Below are 23,480 nucleotides of genomic sequence, written 5' to 3' on the forward strand. Positions count from 1 at the left end.
GATGTGAGAGGAGTCACGGGAGTGTCATGCACTGAGCTGTGTTACAGGAGTTCAGGCTAAGGGTCTTATAGGACCTGGTGTTAATCACAGCTTATATTCTGGAACTGAGTGTGGCCTTCTGTGGTTTAAACAGTACTAAGTGAAATAATTCACCTTTTAATGGTGCTGTTTCTCAGGAAACTTTAGGTGTGCACTGTATGCAGTGCTGGTGTCCAGCTGAATAGCACTGACAGCCTAGAAAACCTCAACAGCTGCTGGCATTGGACTCTCTTAGGCTGGCTCTGAGCTCTTGTGTTCTTGGTGGGCTGGGACTCCCTGGCAGGATGTTTTTCTTCATGTACTCTACTGAACTCAGTCCAAGTCCCAAGCTAGGATCCCTTTTTGTTGTAAGTAGGATGAAGCAGAATTACAGCTCAGAAATTTGTTCTCCCTCTTCTGAACACAGGAATAAAAAGTGTTTCTCAGCTCTTGAGAGAAGGGAAGTGGCTTGTCTAATGGAAGAGAATTGTTAGGAGTTTGAGGCATTCAGATATGTGACTGTGGTCTAGGTCATTATGTGTAGTGACATCTTTTCATGAAATCTTTCTTGCAGTTTTAAGATAAATCTGGGACAGGTGACTCACTAAATTAAAGAGCAGTGTGACTTGGCATCCTGAAAATGAATCTTTTGTAATGAATAGGCCTGAAGTAAACAGTGTGATAGTGTTGGACCACGTGGTTACTTTTGCCTCTCTTCTGACAGCTGCAAATACCTCATTTGCTGTTTCACCCAGGGCACAAACTGCGTCACAGTGTCCTCACTGTTCTCCCAGGCTGTTTGTTGTCTTCCAGAATTTTTCTTGTTTGTTTACTGTCCTTGGATTTTTCTGTGAAGCAGATGTTTCCAAACTCTTGGTTTTATGAAACATTAGCTGCTCAGAGATGTGAGCTCAGGCCATAAAACTCATTGAGAGGCTGGGAGAATGCAAGACCCAAGGTATTAAGAAGATTTCTTTCTCCAGTGGGAGCAAACACTGTCAGAGAAATTTCAAAGTACATTTAGTATTTTTCACTGGTTGAAGCACGGTGGAGTTGTCAGGGTAGTGTCTTGGGAGGTGATTGGTAATAGGGGTTTGAATTAGGAATAAAGACAGAGGGAAGGTGGCAGCTGAGTCATTTGCAGGTGTGTGTCCTGTGCCACTGTGAGCCATGGGGTGTGTTCAGGAAACTGCTCTGTAGCAGAGGACAACACAGCCCTCTTGTACTGTTGGAGAGACTTGAACTGAGTTCATACTGGTCCTACTTGCTGTGCTTCTTGGCAGTGGAAATAACCCATGGAAATACCTATGTTTCAAACAGGTATGAAGTTTGCAAGCCAAGTGAGGATGGCTCAGAGTATGTTACTCTCTCCATTTACTTTCGGGAAAAGACAATGAGGCAATCCAGCAATACTTCAGGGACTGTGCTCTTTGGACAGCCACTGTTAATATCTGTGCCCAAACACAAGCTCACTGTGGATCACCTGTACAGTGTGGTTTTGGAGCAGATCAGGTAAGTCATGGCTGTACCTTTGAATCCTATGCCAAGCTCTAGAGGTTGCTTGTTCAATTACACTGTAATAGGATTACTGAATCCTTTAACAGGGAGAATTTTCCTTGATTTGTGTGGGTTGTATAAAACAGGATTTGCATTGCATTAGTGTCTTGAGGCCCCAGGGACATAGGGACATTTCAAGGTCCTGTTTTTTTGGGCTTTGCAGCAGATACTGCTGGCTCAGCCTAGCAAAAGGAGTCAGGAGCACAACTGAGGGCATGTTTTCAGGGCTCACAGATGGGGCCACCATAACTTCCTTTTGCCTTTTCAGTATACAGCCAGTGAAACATGGAACAAGCTGTGAGAGCAAAGATTTAGGGAATTGTTGTTTGACTCATTCTGAGGACTTTTGGTGCTGTCATGTAAATGTAAATGGTGCTGTACAGGTTGGGTTCTGGTTTGCTGGAGGGAATTGGGCAGCAAGAGCTGATGACAGAGGGGTGTGCTGCTGTTGTGGTGCACAGCCACAGTATGGTTGTGTAAGAAATGTATCCCTTCTCTTCAGCCGCTGTGTGAAACTCCCTCTGGCACAAGAATACTCCCCACCCTGCCCAGACAGAGGAACCTGCAATGGCTCCAATGGTGTGGTTGAAGGTAAAGTCCTTTCAAAATCTGCTGGAAGCTTTTCAGCACTTCAGCTTTCTAACAGCATTTGTTTTGTGCTGTATGTATTTGGCTTAAGCTCTAGCAGGTTGTTTCTCCACCATGATTAAGCCACACTCTTGTACTGGACATCTGCTTGGTACAGGGAGAATCTTGTAGACCATTTCCTTCCTAGGTAGATCAGATGTGCAGCAGCTGGAGAGCAAGGTGTGGATGTGCATTCATCCTGACCAGTGTTAGGGAAGTTCTTGCTTAATTGAGGTGTCCAGGTTGCCTCCCTCCAGAGGCAACCCTTCCTGACATGCCCTTTGGTGATGAAAACTGGCCTGTTAGGTCACAAAGATTGTGGAGAAATTTGTCTGTTGGAGGACACAGAATCAACAGTCTCATTCCTAGGTCACATGCTCTCTAGGAATCTTTTAATGCTGATGGCACACGAGTGTTTCCCTTCCCTGTTTGAAATGGTTCACTAGTGTAGCCCTGAGGGTAACAGCTGCAATTAATTAAATGGGGAAAAGACCTGTCCATTTTTCCCAAAGAATGGAAATAACTTTCCTGGTGACTTACATATTCCTTTCTCTGAAGACTACCAGCTGCAACCTTGCTGATTCTCTCTTGGGGATGCTTCTTAGGGTGTGCTGTCAGAAGGAGTCCTTGTTACCCTGCAAACTGAGCACTCTCCTAAACTGGCATCTGCTAAAGGATAAAATACAGCTTCAGATGGAGTGGTTAGCAAGCAGAGGTTTCTTTTTCTGTGTGCCTTTTCATTGCTTCCCACATAACTGGTGTGTGTTGTACAAGCTGATGCAAACAGCTGTCCATGGGAGCTGTCAGGCCAAACTTCCATTGAAGCCCTGCTACATTGTCCTTGTTTGGAATTTTTTTCCAGGTGACACTGAAGAGATGGAGCATCAGGATGGTGGAGAGGAAGGCAAGGAAAAGCTGACAGAAGTTGACCCCTGCCACTCTGAGGGTTGTATGCAAGTGGAGTCAGCAAGGGACCTGCAGCCTTGCAAGAAACAGCATTTCACTTTTAGCCTCGTGAATTCCTCTGGGACCTCTGAGATAAACTCCATTGTTGAAGGGAAAATCTTAAAACTGAATGGTAATAATTTTCTTGCTGTTTTTTTTTGTTTTGTTTTTTTCCTTTCTTCTTTTTACACCCGTGCAATAAATATTTCCCTTTTTTTTTGTAGCTTTTTCTGCAGTTGCTATTGACTGGGATTCTGAGACACGGAGGCTACTTTATGATGACCAGGAGGCACAGGTTGTAGTATGCTCTTTTCATAAGTCAGCTATGTAAATTTGCATGGTATTTAAAAGGTGACAGTAAACAGTGTTCTGGTGGGTCATCTTTTTAACAGAATAGACTGGTATTTTGTAACAGAATAAGACACTTTTTATTGTCTTGGTGACAGCTCTAAATCCAAGTTAAGACATATATTTTCTCTTATGGACTATTTAGCATAAGAAAGAAGTAGCTGGAAGCTGGAGGTGATTGTCTGGGTGGGGAAGGAGGTGCAGAAGTAGGCGGTGTGGGGAAAGTGAGCATGTAATTTCTTGGTGTCGGGGATTACAGAGTACATGGAATTCAATAAAGTACCCGTCTCTTCCACTAGGCGTTTGAAAAACATGGAAGCATGCTACAGCCACAGAAGAAGAAGGCTGTTGTAGCCCTCAGAGACTGCATAGAGCTCTTCACTACTATGGAAACACTTGGTGAACATGACCCGTGGTAAGAACCTCTGTCTGCCTGCCATATTTACTATAAAATATAACTGTTTGAGTTCACATGATTTTTTCATGGGATTCTTAAAATTTCCCAGGTCTGTCCTCTTGTCCTCATCTTTGAGAAGTCTGTCAGATCTGTATTAAGTCATTGACTCAATAGGCTGTGGACATGGGCAAATAAAAGCATTAGTTTCCTGCCTATATTTAAGGAAAAAAGTGTCAGTGGGAATGTAGCTTCCAATGACCAGACTATTTTAAAAGTTAATTTTTGTATAATGTGCAGTTAACATACTTACCATAGGACTGTAAAGTGAAAGCAGGTTGGAGTTTGGAATTCTCTGAGGCAGTGTTCACCTGCATATTCCACAGGCAGTGTGCCTTCTGTCAAGCAGGGACTGTGCTTGTGCTAGTGAGGCATCTTTAATGGAAGGCCAGAAGCTTTTCTTTTGATGCAATCATTAATTTCCTTGCTTGTTACTCCTTCCTTAGGTACTGCCCTAACTGTAAGAAACATCAGCAGGCCACAAAGAAGTTTGACTTGTGGTCTTTGCCCAGGATTTTGGTGGTACATTTAAAACGCTTCTCATACAGCAGATACTGGAGGGATAAACTTGACACGGTTGTGGAATTCCCCATCAGGTAGGATTCTTCCCTCAGGCTAGGAAGAGCTTGAAGAATTTGGTCAAGAAAGATGTACTTCTGATGTTTCTGTTGGGTGGGCTTGTTGTAAAGGCTGTAACTGGAGCAGGTGTTTTTTGGGTTTGAATGGCTGGACAGCAGGCATGAGTTGAGAGGGTTAGTATTTTTGGGGGGTGGTTTTTGTTAATGCTGTTCAGCTTTATACATCTCAATGAAGATTAGTTACTAGCAGGAACTGTTTCTTCTGAAATTTGGTTAAGCCCATGTGATTCAACTAAGAGAACTTCTGTAGCAATTTTAGCAAATTCTTTGGGCAGTGCTGCACTTGCAGTATTGAGTATTGCACAATTACAAGATGAAAGCCTGCCTTGTCCCTCTGCTTCTGCTTGCTAGCATCACGCTGTGGGATGAAGCATATCCCTTACTATTCCTCTCTCACTCTTCATGCCTACACAGGGATACTCCAAGCTGTGTTTTATTCGACACCTCCCTCTAAACCTTCTGGCACTGCTTGGTGTGTTTGTCAGGACCTGCCGTGTGTGGGAGGGGTAACAAGTCTGGTCTTCACACTAACAACACCTGAGCAGCATAGCAGCACTGGTGCCACGCTTCAGTTCCTAAAAAGTGATGGTTACTGGTGTACTGATACTTTGTGTTTCTGTCCAGGGGTTTGAACATGTCCGAGTTTGTCTGCGACCCAAGGGCAGGCTCATACGTGTATGACCTCATTGCAGTATCCAATCACTATGGAGCCATGGGAGTGGGCCACTGTGAGTAACTGCTGCTGTGTCCTTGGTGTGCAAGGAAACGTGGGCAGGGGGGACATGGGAGGGCTCTACACTCGGACACCTGCAATAGCCCTCGCCTAAGGTGTCTGGTCCAAAACTTAACTGTGTTCTGTGTGCAGGCGAGTATTGTATTGGGATCCTGTTAGGATATGGAGGCCAGATAGGTAGCAGCACTTTGGCCTGAGGTCTGACTGATGCCTGTGGTACCCTGGTTAGTTGTTGTTAGTTTGTGTGATGGTGCTCCCCAGTTTATGAGTGGAGTCAAATTTTTTCAGTGCTGAACCTGAAATTGTGACACTGGCTGACAGTAGAATGTCTCCACCTTTGCACTGATAAGGGCTGACATAGGAAAATGTCATTTCATCAGGAGAAAAACTCACTTATATACAAGTTTGGTATGTGATGAGTCAGTGTTTTCTTTCACTAGTTTTGCTGCAGCATAGATGAAAAGTGTCTGTAGGTGAGTTACCTGTATCAGGTGTCCATGCAGATTCATGCTGTAGGTGACACTTGTAGAACCACCCAGAAGCAATTTACCATGAGAGGATGATGAACTCCTGTAGCTGAAGTGGCACGTGTTCTGAGGTTGGAGATCACAGTCACAGAAGTCTTTGCTGGAAGAGATGTTGAAGGACTTCTTTGTTCTTGAGTGAGGATTTTTGCAAGAACCAGATCAGATCCATTAGCAGCAGAAAACTTTTTCTTTCAAGTGGAAATGCAGAGTCCTAAACTGTGTGTATTTGGTAAAGCTCTGACTCAAGGGCAGTGAACAAAGCCTACTATTGTTTTTCCTGAAGTTTCTTTTCCCTGTATCTCAGCTGTCAGGGATAAGCCTGGTGTGTGGAACCTGGTCCTAGGCTAGCTGGACTAGCTGGCATGTTGTAGAAGATGTTCATGTTGGTTAACTAGGCTTGTGTCAGGCAATGCCAAAGCTGGCTCCTGGCCTCCCATGCATACGTGGCTGGAGTCCCAGTGTCCCGGGTGTGCATTCCCTGCTGGCCCTCCCCAGCATGCTGAGCTACAGTTCCTCCCCTGACAGACACTGCCTATGCCAAGAACAAGGTGAACAACAAGTGGTACTACTTCGACGACAGCAGCGTCTCGGTGGCTTCAGAAGACCAAATAGTGGTGAGTATTTGGCTTGAGGCTGCTCCAGGTCTGTGCTGAGAGTGTGGTTCCCTGCTTTGGGGGTGACATTGCAGTCAGGCTGTGTGGATGGTTTCAGATGGGTTTCCTTTCTGTTCGGTAGACAAAAGCTGCCTATGTGCTGTTCTATGAGCGCCGAAACAGCGAGGAACATTCTGCCCCCTCTGCTCCCCAAGAAGAGTGTGATGGCATGGACACCACCTAAGCACCACCTCCAGCACTCAGCCAACATGGTAGTGGTTGCTCTTGTAAAGCAATGCCTGAGGCGCCTGAAAATTTTTCTTCCTTCTGTAGGGGTCAAGCAGAAAATCAAGCACTGAGAGATTCAGTGCTGGGGGTTTCAGAATAGCACTGAAGAGCCAGGAATAGGTGCTGACACTTGGGTATTTAGAGGCCAAAAATAATATATATTGGAGCTTCAATAAAGTTCTTTTTAAAATCTGGCTGAGCTGTGTGGCTAGAGGCAGGGGCTGGGGCTGTGGTTCTTGGGCTGAGGGTTGTAGCTGGGGTTGGGAGAGGCCACAGCTGAGCCTTGAGGGGCCCATGGAGGAGAATGGTGGGTACGATTCTGTGAATCGGCATTGGGGCTTCCTACCAACTCTCCGGTGTTGATTTTGGGCCCTGCCTGTGTCAGGGAGGCCTCCTGCACCCTTTCTGGAGCTCAGTTCAAATCTTTGTACATCTGGTCTGTTGCAGTCTCTGCCATTGTACCTAGGTCCCTTGGCAAAGAACAGACCTTTCTCTTGCTTGCATCCTTTCACTGATGCATTTGAGGCTCTCCTGGGCAGTTTCGACTCAGCATTTTTCATGTGAACACTGAATCCAGTGATGCAGGAATCTTGGCCAGAAGTGAATCATACCTGCCTGTGGTGTGGCATATGTGCAGGCTGATCCCCATGGAGATGCAGGATACAGCTGCTCTGGTTCCTGTTCTTCTGCAGAGAAAATACCATCCATAACATTGATGATTTCTTGTCTTTTCCATCTCCTACACTCCTCACTTCCAGGCTGCTCTGTAAGCACTTTTCTGCTGCCAGCATTTCTCCTACGGTTTGTGCAGTGACAGCATTTTTATCCTTTTTTGCTCATTTATGTTTCCAGCCAAGCTCAGCACTGTGTCCCCAGAGCTGTCACCTGTACGGGTGACAGCCCAATGCAATGGATTGTGTGAGTTTTCAGCCTTTTCTCTTGCAACTTTGGTTTTCTTGGACTGTTCTTTCAGCCCTCTCTTTGAGTGCTGCCTTTTATATCCTCCTCTGTGGGGCTGCAGGTGTCATAGTCCTGTCCCAGGTCCTGTTTGCCTCTGCTGTTCAATGGTTCTGCTCCATCCTTTTGTCACAACTGGCAAATGTTCTTCCCTCTGTCCTCCTTTACTGTGTGTTGCTTTTTAGGACTCAAGTCCAGCTTTCTTGGAAAGAGACTCCTCTGAGTCTCAGTGGAGAACTGGTCTTCTGTATGAAAAATGGGCAAAAAATTCCAGAGCCTTAGCCTGTGTTTTTTAGGGAAACATCTAGCTCAAGATAGTGAACCAGACAGGAGGGTTTTTTCCTTCTTCGATTCAACTGTGTTGGCAGAATCAAAGGCTGAGACTGGCTATCAGTGTGCTTTTTGTTCCCTCTGGAATATGTGCTTGCAGCTGCTGTGGCTTCAGTGCTGGCCATCACCTTCTGTGGTGGTGGTCAGCAGTGCTCATCCATTTAACTCCAGACTTGCCACCTCAGCCCCACCTTTCTGCAGCCCCGGGCAACAGGCTCTGTATGAAATTGCAGTGTGCCTGTCCCCGCACCCTGGGAGGGGCAGCACCAGGCAGCCCTTTGCCAGGGCACTGGAAAGAGATGGAGAGGAGGAGGGGGCATTGTCTCTAGCCAGCATGCTGCTGCTGTGATTCTCCTTTGTGGAATTAGCTTTTAAAGCACTAAAATTTAAATTTTGAGATCACAATTGCTTAGTTGCTTCTGCTGTTTTTGTTTTATTTTTGCAACTCTTAATATTGTATTTTTTTCCTTATTACTGAGGGAAGCATGCAAAAAGCAACTTTTAAGCTGTAGCACTGCACTGAAATTACTCTAATCAGCATTTTTTTGTTTGTTTTACCCTGAAAGTAAGTCATGTGGGCATTCCAAAATGGGGAATAGAGGAAAGAGGACAGTTAAAGACCTTTTTAAAAGATAAATCAATCTGAAGTAGCCTTTGTCCTCCTCCTTGCCTCCCTACCTGTGCTGACACTGAGAAATGCATCTGTGGGGCTCAATCTCAGATCCTGAACAGACTCTGTTGTACTGCAGAACAAGCAGCCCAGCTCTGCTTTCTTTGCCTCTGAGCTGCTGGGCTTTGGCTGGTGTGTGTGTGCTGTAATACCAGACTGTTTTTTAGACTAGCACTTTGTAAGTGGCTGGCTCTGTTGTACAAAGAGGAAAATTAAAGAGTGGTTTGCACTGAAACTGGGTTTTGTTGTATTTTCAGCTTTCATTATGTGGCCTAAGACTGCTGGTTGTGGGGGTGCCTGGTGCTCTAGGAGAAATTTGGGCTAGGGGAGGGTGAGTCCTGCAGAGCCAGTGGGGATCTGGGAGAAAATCAGCTGTTGAGGGCACAGCTCTGCACAGCTGAGGCTTCATTTTGCTCCAGGGTTGCCTTTTCTCCCTGCAGTGCTGGCTTGCTGGTACCTGGTACTCTAGCTAAGTTGTCCATGCGTTTTTGAGGCACTGGGCAGCCTCAGCTATGGTTTCATTCTTCCTTTTCCTCTGCACACCCCTGAGAGGTCCTGGTCTTCCTTCTGTCCATTTTCTCCGGGGGTAGCAGGGCTGCCACTGAGGTAGTTGTCCTGCAGTCTCTGTAATTTCCTCCTCAAGGCAACCTGAACACACTTGTGAGAGCAGGCTGGAAAAAGCTGAGGAAGTTCAATGGGCTTGTGTGTGGGATTGTCCCAGTCCTGCAAGTTAAGGTGGGCTGTGAAACCCTTGTGAGAAGGTTTGAAGTCTTCATGCTGCCAAAATTACAGTGTAAGAGCAGAGGATCTTGATCTCAGCTGGAGCTCCTGAGGGTTAATGAGCCTTAATGTAAAACAGCAGCTGCTGAGCTTTGTTGTGAAGGGCTGACCTCCCAAACTTGGTGTGAAACCCATCATGGAAAGAAGGGAAAGCAAAGGGGCAGCTTCCCTATTCACTGGGAAGGTATTTGGTGAGAACAGAAAATCAGTGTCACAGTCCTGGCTCAGCTCCTGCTTTGAAGAGGATTTACAGTTTCACCCTGAGAAAAAGGTGCTCAGAGTTAAGAAGGGAAAAAAAATAGCTGTTATTTTTTTTTAGTATGGAAGTATGGAAGAGCTTTTTGCAAAGCATTTCTCCAGGCTGGGACGGTTCTCCCTGGGGAAGAGGTCTGAGGAGTTTCTACAGAGGGATTAGCCAGGAACAGTTGATCCCTGTTCTCTACAATGCACGGTGGGCAGCTTAAAGCATTTATTATCCCACCTGGCCCAGTAAATAACAGCCAGGCACTCTTTGGCAACACCCTGCTCACAGGCAGGAGAGGCTGTGTGGACACTCAGGTGCTTACAAATGGACTTGGGAAGGATTAAGTTAATGGGGAAATAGTGTGTCTGTGTGTCTTTGGGCTCAAATCAAAGTGAGGGCACTGCAGTTCTGAACGTGATGTTTTTATTTTAATCGCAGCCTTGCTAAAATACATTATATAGTTCTAGATAACAGATTTCTTTTCAAATAACTTTTACAAGAAGAGACAAAAGCATATTCTCAAATTCAGAAGATGGAGGTCTGAAGTTCTTCCTTAAACATGCCTTCAAAATGGAGGTCTTTTGCCATGAGCTCTTCTTCTACATCTTCTAAGGCCCACTGATGATCTGTCAATTCTAAGGCTTCCCATTCCGTCTGCATTGGCAGTGAACAGAAGTAGAGAAAGAAAAGCAACATAGGATTAGTTAGACAAGAACTACACAAAGCAATGCTTGCTTTAAAAACTGCAACAACCAATGATTCTATTAAAAACCTGGCAATCCTGTCAACTCTCTGAAATCAGTGGTTTATGCTCAATACAAATTGCATCACAGAAATTAGAAAAACTACATTATCTACTTTCTGCCAACCCTCTAACCTTCTGGAACAGTCCATGGCTTCTATAACTGCCAGTACTGTTCTGGTGGGCCAAGTGCTTTGCAGTGAGATAATTCTTTAGTTCAGAGGTACTTGATAACAACAGGTAAGAAGCCAAAAATTTCGCACCTGATCAGAGGCTTGTGCACAAAGCCTGCAAAAAACCATGTCACATGATGCCCAGCAGGAGATTTGTATTTCTTGGCCAGAACACTTCTCCTGCAATATGGGCTTTTCCCCTTTTGTTTCTGCTGGAACATGTAGTGTGTTTTGGTCCCTGCAAGGCTGAATTGGCAGAAATGCTGTGGGAGAGCCAGTTCTGGGTGGAAGTGGAGTCAGTACTGGCTGGAATTGCACCTCAGTGCCGAGTGTGGCAGAACAGCCAGTGCTCCAGCACTGCTGCCAACTGCAGCATCCTCTTCCGTGGCTGAGCCTCTGGGTAGTGTGGGATTTTCACCCAGGAAGATTACTGAAAACAAACTGCAGGAACAGACCATCCCAACTTCCCAGGCAGCAGATTATGTGTGGCTAAACCTCTTCTACAGTACACAAAACCAGAAACCAGGTCTGTCTGTCATGCATAAACCTGGCCATAAACACTGCCTGTGAAAGGCAGAGGCAGCCTAACAAGCAAGTGCCTATGGAAAGTACTTTAGGAGAACTTCAGGACAGTAAATTCCTGATGGGTTCTCCACTGAACTGACTGGCTTACTTGATTTTCTTATCCAAGTTCGATCAGGTGCCTGCTGGACTCATGCTCAGCTGCACTATTAACACAACTTTTGGAGAGCCAGCTTCTGCTTTGGAACTATACCTCAAGGTAAAAAACCCCTCTTCCTCAGCAAAAGCAGAGGATGGGACATAAATTCAGCTTTTGTACCAGCAATGACTGATCTGTCAGGTTTACTTTAGGGTATCTGGGCTCTGCCAGACCCAGAGCAACTCCCACAGCCTTCACAAGCTGTCAGCTCTAATTTTAGGAACAGGAATCCAGAGCAATTCCCTTACTTGACACAGGGAGACAATGAGTTACATGCAGCTTACAACCCTGCAAGCTCACACAAACAGGAATGCAGGTGGGAATACTGTACCTTAAATGCTTTGTTAGTATCTGCTGGCATGGCCATTGCTGCCCCTGTCATTTGTTCTTGCATCACCCTGGACTGATCTGCAGCTACAAATGAGAAATGAGAGGTTGATTTCTGTGTTATTAAACAGCATTCCGTGGAAGGTTTTTATCTATAGATGAGAACATTGCAGCAACAGCCAGAATGCAATACTGCTGTGCCAGGAGTCCTCACAAGACATCTTGCTCCCACCTGTTCCGTCTTAGCCAGATTTACATAAAATATGCAGAAATTTTGAGGAAAATAGTTTTCTGTTCCCAATGCACATCTGTTCTGCCCCACATCTAACATTAGGAAATCGTTGCAGTTTTCCTTAAAACCAGTACTTGCTAGAAATAAACCCGAGTGCAAAACTTTTGCACTGATTTGATGGGAAGGAAAGCCTGGGCTAACAACCATGGAAGTTTATGAGCCAGTGGCTGATGCAGGAGATTTGGGTGCTTGCTGCAGGTGATGTCAAACCTGGCCCACGGACAGTAAGTAACCTCACAGAAATGAGAGAAGAATTCAGGAGCTTCTTGGCTGGCAACTCAGAAATCTTTTCCCCAGCCTCCCTCAGACAACATCCCATGGAAGGGGCAGCCAGTTCCCAGAAATGACAAGTGCCTTACCATTATCTTGGCCCAGGATGAGAGTATAAATGCTTCTGAGTCCAAACACATTCAAGAAGTACCAGGAAGCAGAGCTCACCCTGACAAATCAGAACAAGCACAGTTGTTGTCAGTTCAAAGCTGGCTCATGACCTCATTTCATCAGCACACACAAACCATCCAAGGGCTATTAACACATTCAGCATTTTCCAAGTGGGAACTGGACCTTGCTTACTAAGGACAGGGGCTTACCAGGATGCATCCAAAGTGAGCAGCTCAATTCCCTGCTGCAGCATTGGCTTAAAACGCAGCGTCAGGGGAAACGGGACCTTTGCTGCAGGATAAAGAAAAAATAAAAGCCCAGTTTCACAAAGTGACGCTGCATGATTGCAAAGCACAGGGCAAAGTGAGCAGGTAGTTCTTTTATTACATCTAATGTAGTCTGAGTGCAATGTGTACAATAAAAAGTTAACTTGGACTTTTGAAAAAGCTGCATTCTGTATTCATTTTAATATGGAAAGACTTTCTGAAACTTAATCAGAAACTTAATCAGGTGACCAAGCCCTCACAGGTGTTACTTCAGTGACTGAAAGGTAATGTCCCTTGTTAAAGAAACAGCTACCACATTAACCATATAGAAAAAAAAAAAACCCAAGAATTATGAATTTAAGTATTTTTGATGTGTACACTCCACACAGTAACCAATTCCCTGGACAAGCTCAGAGGAAATTCCACTGTATCAACCTGAATTTCAGACAGTTTTAAGAAAATACTGGTTTTGTCACTACAGCTGTTCCCAAGTACATGAGCTGTGGCCAATACTCAGAAAACAATTTCCACCCTTTGCAATGGGACAAGCAAATCTCTGCAGTTTGTGGAGTGAAGAGCAGCAGTGCCACAAACCAAATTTAAGCTGCTTTTAACTGACTGCTCTCAGGTACAGAAGCAAATCTCTGATGCAATTCAGACTCTCAAGGTCATCTTCAGAAACACAGCCAAACCCATGTTATTGCAGACACTTACTTGTGACAAATCCTGAAAATGTCATGTTGATCCAACCACCAATGAGGATCATAGGCAGAACATTGGTTACATTCCCTTTCATCATATCTGTAAGCATGGTAGGATCTGCAAATCATAGATGGGATGTGAAGTAGCAGCACATCACAATAAAGAGAAACAAGTCATTACATGTCAGATAATTTAATTAAGAAACTACATGAGACAACACTATTATCCCAGTATCTATAATTTTCCATTGCTGACAATACTTTGCAAAATGAGATGAGCAGCCAGTGTGGTGGTGGCTGCTGCCACAGAGGTGTTGTGTTCTGTGCTGTGTCTGACCCCATCCCTTGCCCCAGATCTCTGAACTTGCCTGACCCGTCTGTGAGCTGACCTGGGTAGAGTAAGGACAAGAAGTTCCTATTTTCATGTACACATTAGTTAAATTAAATCACTTTAGAGAAGACCCTGGGAGCTGGAGCAAAACACTGGCAAAAGGAGACAAGAGCAGGACTCCCCACTCCTGGCTACCCTGAGGAGGTCAGGTCTCCTGAGACGCTGCAAGCAGCTCAAGGCTGAAGTTAAGCAACGTGAAGCAATTTAATGTTTTTGTTATCCAAGAGAGGGATCTCACTCCCACCCCCTCCCTCACACTGCCTGAACTCCCTGCAAAGCTGACTGACCTTTCACCCTCAGCAGACACTGACAGGTTTTTCTACCTGGCTGCAGTTAGGGTACCTTAACGTACCTGTCATTGGTGAAGGAGGCACTACCTTTCTTTTTGTTTTCTTAAAAAATCCATCCTCGGGGTTATTAAAAAAATATTTCCGGGACAGGAAAGACTGAAAGCAGAGAAAGACAATGCCAACACCGTAAGAAGTAAAAGGACAGAAGCATTAGTTCTTGCTCAGACATTCAGACATCTTGTGAGTTCTTTCACAACACACCTTCCTGGGACAGATGCCTCACTGCCCATGTGTTCTAAAGCTCCTCACATTTTTCTGCATCCAGAGTACCAGATCTCTGGCTTTCTGAAATTCTTAAAGTAATGATAAGAATTCTCTGAAGAGAAACCCATGTTAATTAAAGAGCTTTCAGTGTTTTGTGCGAATCCTTTGTGCTAGTGGAGCACCAATACTGATGCACAGAACATTTTCACTCACCCAACTGACCTCTGGATTTCACAAAATACACATTTGGTACCAACAGAACCAACACGAGCAATGCATTTTTAGTTAAGCAAGCATTTCAGCTGGCATTGTATGACCACCAGGTTATCCCAAGCTAGCATTACATCCCTGTGTGCTTGCTGGCAGATATTAAACATCGCAGTTTGGAGGCACATCTCATGTCAGCATGCACTTAAAACATCGAATGTCAAGGAAAAGACATATATGGCGGTGCTGTGTCCAAAATTCCGAGGAATCTGCACTCCCGGACACGGCTCTGGCGCAGGGTGACCCGGCAGCGTCCGACCCCGCGGGCCCTTGCGGGCGCTGCTGCTCTCGCGGCACTGCCCAGTCAAAGCCCCGCGCTGTGCTCCTTCCCCAGCCACCCTCTTTGGAAAGCCCGACCGCGCAGCTCCGCACCTGCTTTGGAATGTATTTTCCATTTTCCCGAAGGACTCTGCTCCGGATCAGGACTTGGCTGGAAGAGAGACACGCGGCGTTAGCGGCCGGGCCGGGCCGGGCCGGACCGGGCCGGGGGGAGCGGGGGTGAGGCGGGCCCTGACCTGTCGGACACCTGCTCCTGCGTGAGGCGCTTGTCGCTCTGCAGCAGGATGGACACGTAGTGCCGGATCATGCCCACGAAGAAAGTGATGAAGACGATGGGCAGCACCACCCATAGCCGGATGTTGGAGTCCAGCAGCAGCTCGGGCTCGCTCATCGCGGCGGTGCCGCCTCGGGCCCGGCTCCGGCCGACACCGGGCCGCCGCCGCACGCCCCGCTTCCGCTTCCGGGACCGGGACCGGGACCGGCCCTTCCGCCGCCGGCGGAACGGCGTCAGCGCGCGCCGCTGGCGGGAAACTCGAGCGCGAGTGGCGGGAGCGGCGTGAGGGGACAGCGGCGTGTCCTGCCCTGCCCTGCCCGGAGGGGACGGGAGAGGACGGGAGAGGACGGGAAGTGAGCTCGGCTCGGCTCAGCTCAGCTCAGGTGAGATGGGCTCAGGTGAGATGGGCTGAGCTGAGCTGAGCTGAGGCGAGGTGAAACGGCCGCCTCAGGCACTGCCCAGCCTTTGGCAGTAGGTGCGATGGAGAGGGGCCAGCCTGCCCCTGGCTGGGCTGTCAGGCTGCGCCTCGCACCCAGAACAGAATCGCAGCAGTGGTGGGGCTGGAAGGGAGCTCCGGAGATCACCCGGTGCAGCCCCCTGCCAAGGCAGGGTCACCCCGAGCAGGCGACACAGGAGCGGGCCCGGTGGGTTCGGGATGTCTGCGGGGAGGAGGACTCCACGCCTTCCCTGGGCAGCTGTTCCAGCGCTCTGCCCCCCTCAGCGTAAAGAAGATTTTGGTCATGTCGAAGTGAAACTTCTTGTGGTTTAGTTTTGGTCATTGCTCCTCATCCCGTCACTGGGCGCCACTGAAGAGAGTCTGGCACCATGTCCTTGGCACCCATCTTTCAGATATTTATACACCTGAAACAGCTGTGAAAGGCTCATGGCACTTTTGTTTTGTAACCGTTCCACTTCCATGCTGATATTTTAAGTAACTCGTTTTATCAGCCTCTGCCAAGCAGTTGAAATTTAGAGTGAGATGTGCACACATCTTTTTTTAATAACCTTTAAGTTTTAAAGGTGAGTAAAGGTTTTCTTTTTCTTTTTAATTGTTGCCACCCCCCCAGAAGAGGATGGGTGAGAAGGAGGTTTGTACTGACAGAGCTCACTGGCTATGATTCGTGGTTAGGGACATGAACAGGGTCACGTAATGTGTTTGGGCTCATGAACAGCCATCTGTGAATTCTTTGTTGCTTTGTCCAGGCATGTAGAGAGGGTCTTGAGTTTAGCTCAGTGGATGCAATCTGAGTCCTCATAGTTGCTCTCTTTAATTTGCCTGGTGTCTGAATGGAAGGCCAAGCCTTGTTTTATAAGGAACTGCATTTTAGAGAAAGGGATGTTTTGTGCTTTTTAAATACAACAAGCTCTAAAATTTCAACCTGCACAGCAGAAAAATGTGGTGTGATATTGGTTACCCAGGCAATCTTCCTCTGAGCACTCTCAATTTCTGTCACGTTCCCTTTTGCTATTGACTAATACATTCTATATCTGCTTTAAAAACACATGAATAAAACACTTGTCTTCTTCCTGCATTTTTTTAGGCAGCAACAAAGGTTTTGTTACCATGGTTTCAAAAAGGAAATTGTCAAAAGTTGATGCTTCTGAAGAAAGCTGCAAGACAGACTTGCCAAGTAGGTGCTTGGTTATCATCTTAGTGGGGTGGAGACCCATTAATAGAGGCAACAGCTCCCAAGCTGGGGGCAAGGCAAAATGGCAGTTTAGATAATGCTGATTGTTAATGACACTGCTGATTTTTTATATATTTGATGCAGCATGTCTTGTTTTCTCAGAAACTAAGAAGTTACGGATTTCTGATAAGGGAAATGTGCCTGCCTTCTGTGGATTGGAGGATGAGGGAGTCTTTGAAGAGCTCCTCAGGACATCAGGAATTGTGCTGAAAGCTGGGGAGGGACAGAATGAAATAGGTATGAGTTCAACATTTGATCTTTCTGATTTAGATCAAAACCTGCAAGGATGGATAGTGCAAAGTAATGATGTGTTTTACTTGCAGCACAAAACTGCTTGAGCCAGCTTGTTTCAAAATTCAAGCAAACCCTCATTTGGCCTCTTATTTGTTATATACCTCTTGTTCCTGCTGAATTCAGTGCATCACCTAAACTCATTATTCCACCTTTTTGGGTGTATACCTGTTAAGTCTAAAGACTTCTGAAGGATTATTGGAGGTATATAGAAAAATATTAGACTGCATCTGTGATTACAGTATTGAATTGCAGAGGCAGGAGCTCTGAAATGGGGAAACAAATGTGGCATTGTTGCCTTTCATTTCAGGCAAGGCCTTCAGGAAGCCCTGTATTCAGTGTTTTCAATGCTACTCTCAGCCCTGACTAGAGAAAGCACAAGATTCCACTCAGGCTTTTGCCAGCTGGACTTCTCAATAGAGCAAATGCAAAATGTTGGTGGATGGGCTTGAGAGCTTGTACTTGGTGTAGCTGTTGTGATGTTGTATGGACAGACTGTGTCTCATTCTGTATTTCCTTTCTAAACTGTCTCCTTAGCTGTTGATCAAATAGCTTTCCAGAAGAAGCTCTGCCTGGCCCTGGAGAAGCACCCTACTTACCCAGCTGTAAGTAACTTTGGCAGGAGCCACCTTTAAAGCTGTTTGCTGAGTAGGAAAATATGCAAATGCATCTGCCTGTCCCTGCTAGTCCCGTACAAAAGTGTGCAACACAGCAGCTTATCTTGGATTTCTGTGGTTGAGATTTTCCAGTTCTCTTAGTGTTTCTGTTCCAGCCTTTTAGTCACACTGTTTTTATGACTGTCAAAGTAATTTTCATTGGAAATATTATTCAATAGACAAAGACTCTTACAGCAGACAAATCACTTGCATAGCTTTCTGGTGGAAGCTGGGTTTGGTTTGTGTTGGGTGGGAGCTGGCAGCATTAACACTGCCATGATGTGGTGCTCCTCCCCAGACAGCAAGTCCAGGGTGAAAGTCCTGAGGCCAATGATTTGACTGCAAATGTTTTTTGGGTGCAGCCCTCATCACATTAAATGTTGCTATCTCAGTTGAGCAGGAAGAAAGGCAAAGCCTTTTTAAATCAAAGTAAAATGTGAGACATTTGCTTCAGAGCTACTTTGCAGAACAATCACTGTTTCCTCTGGAAATGGTCTAGATTAGCATTCATTTATTATCCAGCATTCCTTCCATCACAGTTTCTGTCTGCAGTTCCCTGGTTGGCTCTTCCTGGTTCTCATCATCTGCTTGCAAAATGCATCCTAAAGGACAGCAGTTGACTGGGGTGTCCCTTCAGGGTGGATAACTTCTCTCTGCTTTGCAGGTTGTGAAGCAGTTCATCAGTGGCCTGGAATCTCACATCAAGGACAGGAACCAGTTCAAGAACTGCCTCTTGCCGTGCACTCCTGTACGGACTGAGGGGTCGAGGTAGAGAAAATGTATTTTGCTTTCCCCTTTAGTCAGAGCCAGTCTCTAGATAAGTGCTCTGACATTGACCAGCTAAAGGCTCCAACTGGTGCACACTAAGGCAGGATGGCTGGTGTAGTCCATTGCTGTTTAATTGCAGAGAGTTTAGAGTTTTAAGTCACAGAATTTACTGTCTGCCCATGGCACACTTTGGATTCCATGGCATTTTATGGCAACAACCAAATACTGTGAAAAAAATTTGCCAGGGCTGGTGAAGGTCAATTCCTTTTTGAGATTTTTTTTTTCCCAGGAGATACAGCTTCACCACAGACTTTCACATTTCTAGTCTTGTAGAGAATGAGCTGGTTCAGAGCTAAAGTTTTAAATCTTTTTGTGTGCGTGTCTGTGATTATCATGTGTTACCGCAAGTCATTGTACGTTCTTTTTTAAAGAAACAGTCATGGGAAGAGCTACGGCCTCTTCTCACAGAATGTTTTTGACACAACTGTAGTGGAATCTTTCCTCTTGCAGGAATCTGGTGCACTCGTATTGTGAAAGCCTCATTAAACTGCTTCTTGGGATTAAGATCTTACAGGTATGGGAAACTTGGCTTGCTCTTTACAATGGTTTTGATTGTAGGGAACATTTTGCTTACTTAAGTAAAGGATTAATAGAACTGCTTTTCAGGCAGGTGAGGCTGCATGTGGAATAGTGTCCAGTTTGTTGTTGTTAGGACAAAACGATGCTTAGGGCCTGAGACACATGGCAGACAAGCAGAGACAGAGGGAACTGGGTTTGTTCAGTTTTAAGAGAAGATGAAAGGAAATTTCATGGTCTTCAAATACCTGGTTGCAAGGTGTAGGGAACACAGAGTCAGACTCTTCTCAAAGGGGAGCAGGGGCAGAATGAGAGATGATGGCTCAGGTCAACCACAGGAAATTCTGATGAGATAAAAAAAACATTCTCCACAGTGGAAGTGATTATAAGTGCAAGAGCTGGGCACTGTTTTCAAACTTACCTAAAATTGATGCTTTAGTTTTCTGTGTGGTGAAGAGCAGCTCAGGGTCTCAGAAAAAGAGGTTCATTGGCCCAGAGGCACTGTACATCATGGCCATATTGTGTTGGGTTATGTGGGTAGTTTATACCACCCTCTGAAAAGTGGTTTTCACTTCTTAGGCTGCGTGCCTCATTTCTGGTATTAGGCAAGAGATTTCTTACACAGGAAATACTTTATTGAGCCTTTCAAGCATTTTATTCCCTGTGTGTATTTCATCTTTTCTGAAAGGTTGGTTTTGGTGAGAGTACCACAAGACAACCAGTAAATCACTCTAACATTGTCTTTTTCCTTTCCTTTTTCCTTTCTTTTAGCCTGCTGTCATAACACTGTTGCTAGAAAAGATCCCCGAATTCTTTTTTGACATGTGAGTATAAACTGGCTTCTCCCTGCCTTAAAATGGAATTTCTTTTGGACAATCACCATCTGTTTGACTTCAGCTGTTACTTCAAATTTACCTGACTGGCAGTTTGCACTGATGTGGGTTTTTTTTTTCATACCTGTGTAAAATAATCTGTGAGGTATCATGACCTTAAATTTGTGAGTCCATAGAGCAGAAGACAAATTTCTAGAAGGTGAAATTCAGACATTGTGCATTGATTGATTGTGCTTTTCACAGCTGCTGACACAAGCTTAGGAATTATTTCAGCAGAGGGACTACAGAGTGTCTCATCTTTAAAAAAATGGAAGTGGCTGCTGGCAGAGTTTTAGAAGGCTGGGAGATGCAAACAGATCTCCTTTTGAAATTGCAAGTTGTGTTCAAACAAGGGAAACTGAAAGAGCATCTCTTGGTTTTTGAACGTAGAACACCACAGTGGAGCGAGATCTTGAGGTGTAACACAGGCAAGACTTGACCACTTCATCTCTTCTTCCTGTGCCCTGGATGCTCAGTACAGAGTTAGTGGGGCAGGCCAAGGGGCAGAAAGAAGCTGAGGCTGTTCCTGCTGCAATTTTTGTTCCAGTGCTGAAATACAGGATACAAATGCTGCACAGGGGTGTAGTCCAAGAAACTGTCTCAGACTGAAATCTTGTTTGAGGAGAGTTTAACGTAGACAGTCACAAGGTCTGTTTTCACCCAAGAATTCTACTGTTGAATTGAACTGTTTTCACCCAAGAATTCTAAAGGATCTTGGATGTAAAAGTGTTGTTTGTGCTGTGAATCCTTTGGGAATTCTGAAAATTTGATATTGCTACACTTGTCTCCTATCAAACTTTAAGAAGAGTGAAGTTCTTTCTATGTGTTAATGACCAGTTAAGAATGGGGTTAGTTGGTCTTGCTGGCCAGCAGCAGAGCTTTTGAGTCTGTAGGTCTGACTAAGCTGTGTATCCTTTTCTGCTCTTTCAGTGTGGGCACCTTTGGAACAAATTTCCCCCGGCTCATCGTCAATCAGTTTAAGTGGCTTGACAGGCTTCTTGACAGCCAGGTGGGTGCCAGAGGTGCAATCACATGGATGCTTTTTCCAAACAACTTTTGGAATGCCTCTCAGGTGGGATTAGATTGAATTATTGAGCTGATGACAACTGATGTTGTTTTTGTATTCACATGCCGAAGGAGAGATTTAATTTTTTTCTGTTTTGTTATGTTTGCCTTGAGTGACTTCTGAACATCTTTTATATTTTTCTTCTTTCCTTGCTCTAAGTCTTCTTTTACATAAATTTATAGCTGTGCTTGTGTATTCACACAGATGACCCCATTTTAAAGCTGTTGTTGGCAGGAAGTTACAATCCCCTCTTGCTTAATTTTAACAAGGTACTGGATACTTGAAAGTGTGTGAGGATGAATTCTCTGTTCCTGCTCTGGTGATTCTTTTTCGTCTTTCCCTGAGTTGGTCTCTGTGGGTTACTCTCTACTGGAGTACTAAACACTGAGAAGCTTGTTATGTTTTCCAGTTTCCTCTGCTCACCAAGATCATTATATCCTAGCTGTAAAATACCATTGTTCCACAAAAAATCTATGCTCTGCTTCATGATGTCAGCAGGACAATGAGTTAAGGGGCAGTTGCCACAAACTCAGGCAGGTGTTGCACTGAGGGACCTTAGATGCATAATGTTGTTGTGCTGAGAGATTTGTGCATTTCACCAGTGCACTTCTTGTCTGCAGGATCTGGTCAGGAAGTTAATGCAGATGGTTAGTGTCTCTCCAGTACCAATCCAGCATGATATTATCACCAGTTTACCTGAGATCCTGGAGGATTCCCAGCAAAGTGAGGTTGCCAGAGAGCTCAGGTATGGATGATTTGGTTGGGAGGGTTTGTTTTGTTTTGTTTTTTCCCCCTTGCACTCAGCAGAAAAGGACAAGATGCATTAATGCAATTTGCTCTGGGGCTGACTGAAGTATTAGGACAGCACTGTGTTGCTGTTAACTGCAGTATCTGGGGACACCTACCACTGTCTTAGGACATTCTATTTGTACTGTTATGCTCCTAAAGAGAGCACAGGCAATCCAGCAAAAGACACTGCATTTAGACAATGCTCCAAAACTGCTTTTATCTAAATTATTATTAAACTCTTGACTACCTGAAGACAGCAAAGGTAGCATCCAGTTAAATACTCACTACTGCTGGATAGTCTCTGATCAGTCACTTGGATACTACTACTGACAACCTCTGATTTGTCTTGGGATTCTGCTGTGGGAAGGATCAACATGGTTTTTATTAATTAAAAAAAAAAAACCCAGACCCACAACACAGTAAATGTGTGCATGAAACAGAACTTTCTGGCTATTTTATATACTTTTCTCAAGCATATTTACTGATCCAAACAACTGGGGAACCTAATGCCAAGCGTCCCAGGGAGCACTGCCTTAGGCTAGTCCTTACATCTGTCTTTTTTAATAATGTATTCATTTTACACAATAATTTGAATAGTCTAAGTGTTTCTAATTCTTACTATTGCACAGATAACTTACATTCTGATGTTAATTACCTTTTCAAACCTGTGATCACTGTTGCATATTATTGCTGCAAATAGTGCATCCAATTCCTTGTACCCTCTCAAATTGTGACTTTGTTTTCATTCTCAGTTTATTGCCTCAGCTTCTAGATAAAAAACTCCACACATTTTTCCTATGCTAATCAAACTCCTCAGACTTCTCTTTTCTCTGTTGATGTATTTCGAAAGCTGAGATCCAAGCAGTATCAGCAAGGCATACTTATTTCCATATTCTCAATAGCCTCTACCCATTTCTGATGCAGAAAACAACTCATTACTTCTAATGAGTTAGGGAGCACAGACAGAGTTACCAGGATGCTGCAGATGAGCTGTTTTTCAACTAACAAAATTTGCAGAAGAAGTACAACTTCTTACTAGAGAAAGTTTGTAAGAAACTGAGATGTCAGCCAAGAATGATTACGTGAGTTTTGGGGAAGTCCATGAGGCTGTTAAAGACAGGTGCAGTTCTTACATGAGGAGTAATGATTTACAGAACAAGTTTTCCATAATGCCAGTGGCATATATTGTTGTCAGTTTCAGAGATTTATTTTTTTGCAGTGACCACAAAAACTACTGGAATCATACAATACACTAAAGATACATTCTTGGTTTTGTTGAGAAGACCATTTGTTTTCTTTTCCCCGTGTATCAGCTGCTTGCTGAAGCAGGGCAGACGGCTGACAGTGCCAATCCTGGATGCCCTTTCTCGTCTGGATCTTGATGCAGAACTTGTGGCTGAGGTGAGAGCTTTTACTGAGCACTTCAGCAGACCCCAGCCCCTGCTTAGCAACACGAGAGCAGGAACTGCTTCTTCTTTCCCACTATTTTGCTAAATCTGACTCCTGTAGGCCTTCGAAAGTCCTGAGCTCCTGAAGTTGGAAAGAGGTCAGAAGCTAAAGCTGGTTTTTGAAACATGTATGAGGGCTCAGAGAAGAGTGGAAAGAAGTTTTCTGAATGCATACTGTAACAGCCAGGAATTTGCATCACAGCTGTTTCAGCAAATGCAGAAGCACTTTGTTCTGCTGCAGTAATTTTT

The 23,480-nt window shown here is 45.0% G+C and overlaps 3 protein-coding genes across 5 annotated transcripts in view; 2 read left to right on the top strand and 1 right to left on the bottom strand.

The window, feature by feature from the left end:
- The window catches only part of USP4 (ubiquitin specific peptidase 4), a 32,140-nt gene extending 25,218 nt beyond the window's left edge, over positions 1–6,922 (top strand). For all 3 annotated transcript variants that reach the window (XM_068201755.1, XM_068201756.1, XM_068201757.1), the window contains 9 exons: positions 1,339–1,530; positions 2,078–2,166; positions 3,065–3,280; positions 3,372–3,442; positions 3,795–3,910; positions 4,396–4,545; positions 5,212–5,315; positions 6,373–6,461; positions 6,583–6,922. In XM_068201755.1, the coding sequence (XP_068057856.1) occupies positions 1,339–1,530; positions 2,078–2,166; positions 3,065–3,280; positions 3,372–3,442; positions 3,795–3,910; positions 4,396–4,545; positions 5,212–5,315; positions 6,373–6,461; positions 6,583–6,684 (1,129 nt within the window). In that variant the 3' untranslated portion in view covers positions 6,685–6,922. The remainder of the gene's footprint in view (positions 1–1,338; positions 1,531–2,077; positions 2,167–3,064; positions 3,281–3,371; positions 3,443–3,794; positions 3,911–4,395; positions 4,546–5,211; positions 5,316–6,372; positions 6,462–6,582) is intronic.
- A 3,193-nt stretch (positions 6,923–10,115) lies between these two features.
- EMC3 (ER membrane protein complex subunit 3) lies at positions 10,116–15,266 on the bottom strand. The gene is made up of 8 exons (XM_068201760.1): positions 15,040–15,266; positions 14,897–14,954; positions 14,056–14,149; positions 13,326–13,430; positions 12,555–12,636; positions 12,324–12,403; positions 11,677–11,759; positions 10,116–10,363 (listed from the first exon to the last, which is right to left on the bottom strand). Exons 1-8 carry the CDS (start codon positions 15,192–15,194, stop codon positions 10,235–10,237), a joined length of 786 nt encoding a protein of 261 aa, XP_068057861.1. The 5' UTR covers positions 15,195–15,266; the 3' UTR covers positions 10,116–10,234.
- A 63-nt stretch (positions 15,267–15,329) lies between these two features.
- FANCD2 (FA complementation group D2) overlaps positions 15,330–23,480 on the top strand; it is a 35,704-nt gene continuing 27,553 nt past the window's right edge. Inside the window, exons 1-10 of the mRNA XM_068201764.1 lie at positions 15,330–15,460; positions 16,619–16,708; positions 16,868–17,002; positions 17,594–17,661; positions 18,377–18,480; positions 18,991–19,054; positions 19,828–19,880; positions 20,859–20,937; positions 21,615–21,739; positions 23,097–23,184. Coding sequence (XP_068057865.1) covers positions 16,642–16,708; positions 16,868–17,002; positions 17,594–17,661; positions 18,377–18,480; positions 18,991–19,054; positions 19,828–19,880; positions 20,859–20,937; positions 21,615–21,739; positions 23,097–23,184 — 783 coding nt within the window. The 5' untranslated portion in view covers positions 15,330–15,460; positions 16,619–16,641. The remainder of the gene's footprint in view (positions 15,461–16,618; positions 16,709–16,867; positions 17,003–17,593; positions 17,662–18,376; positions 18,481–18,990; positions 19,055–19,827; positions 19,881–20,858; positions 20,938–21,614; positions 21,740–23,096; positions 23,185–23,480) is intronic.

The sequence above is a fragment of the Anomalospiza imberbis genome, chromosome 11 (assembly GCF_031753505.1).
Source record: "Anomalospiza imberbis isolate Cuckoo-Finch-1a 21T00152 chromosome 11, ASM3175350v1, whole genome shotgun sequence".
NCBI lineage: Eukaryota > Metazoa > Chordata > Aves > Passeriformes > Viduidae > Anomalospiza > Anomalospiza imberbis.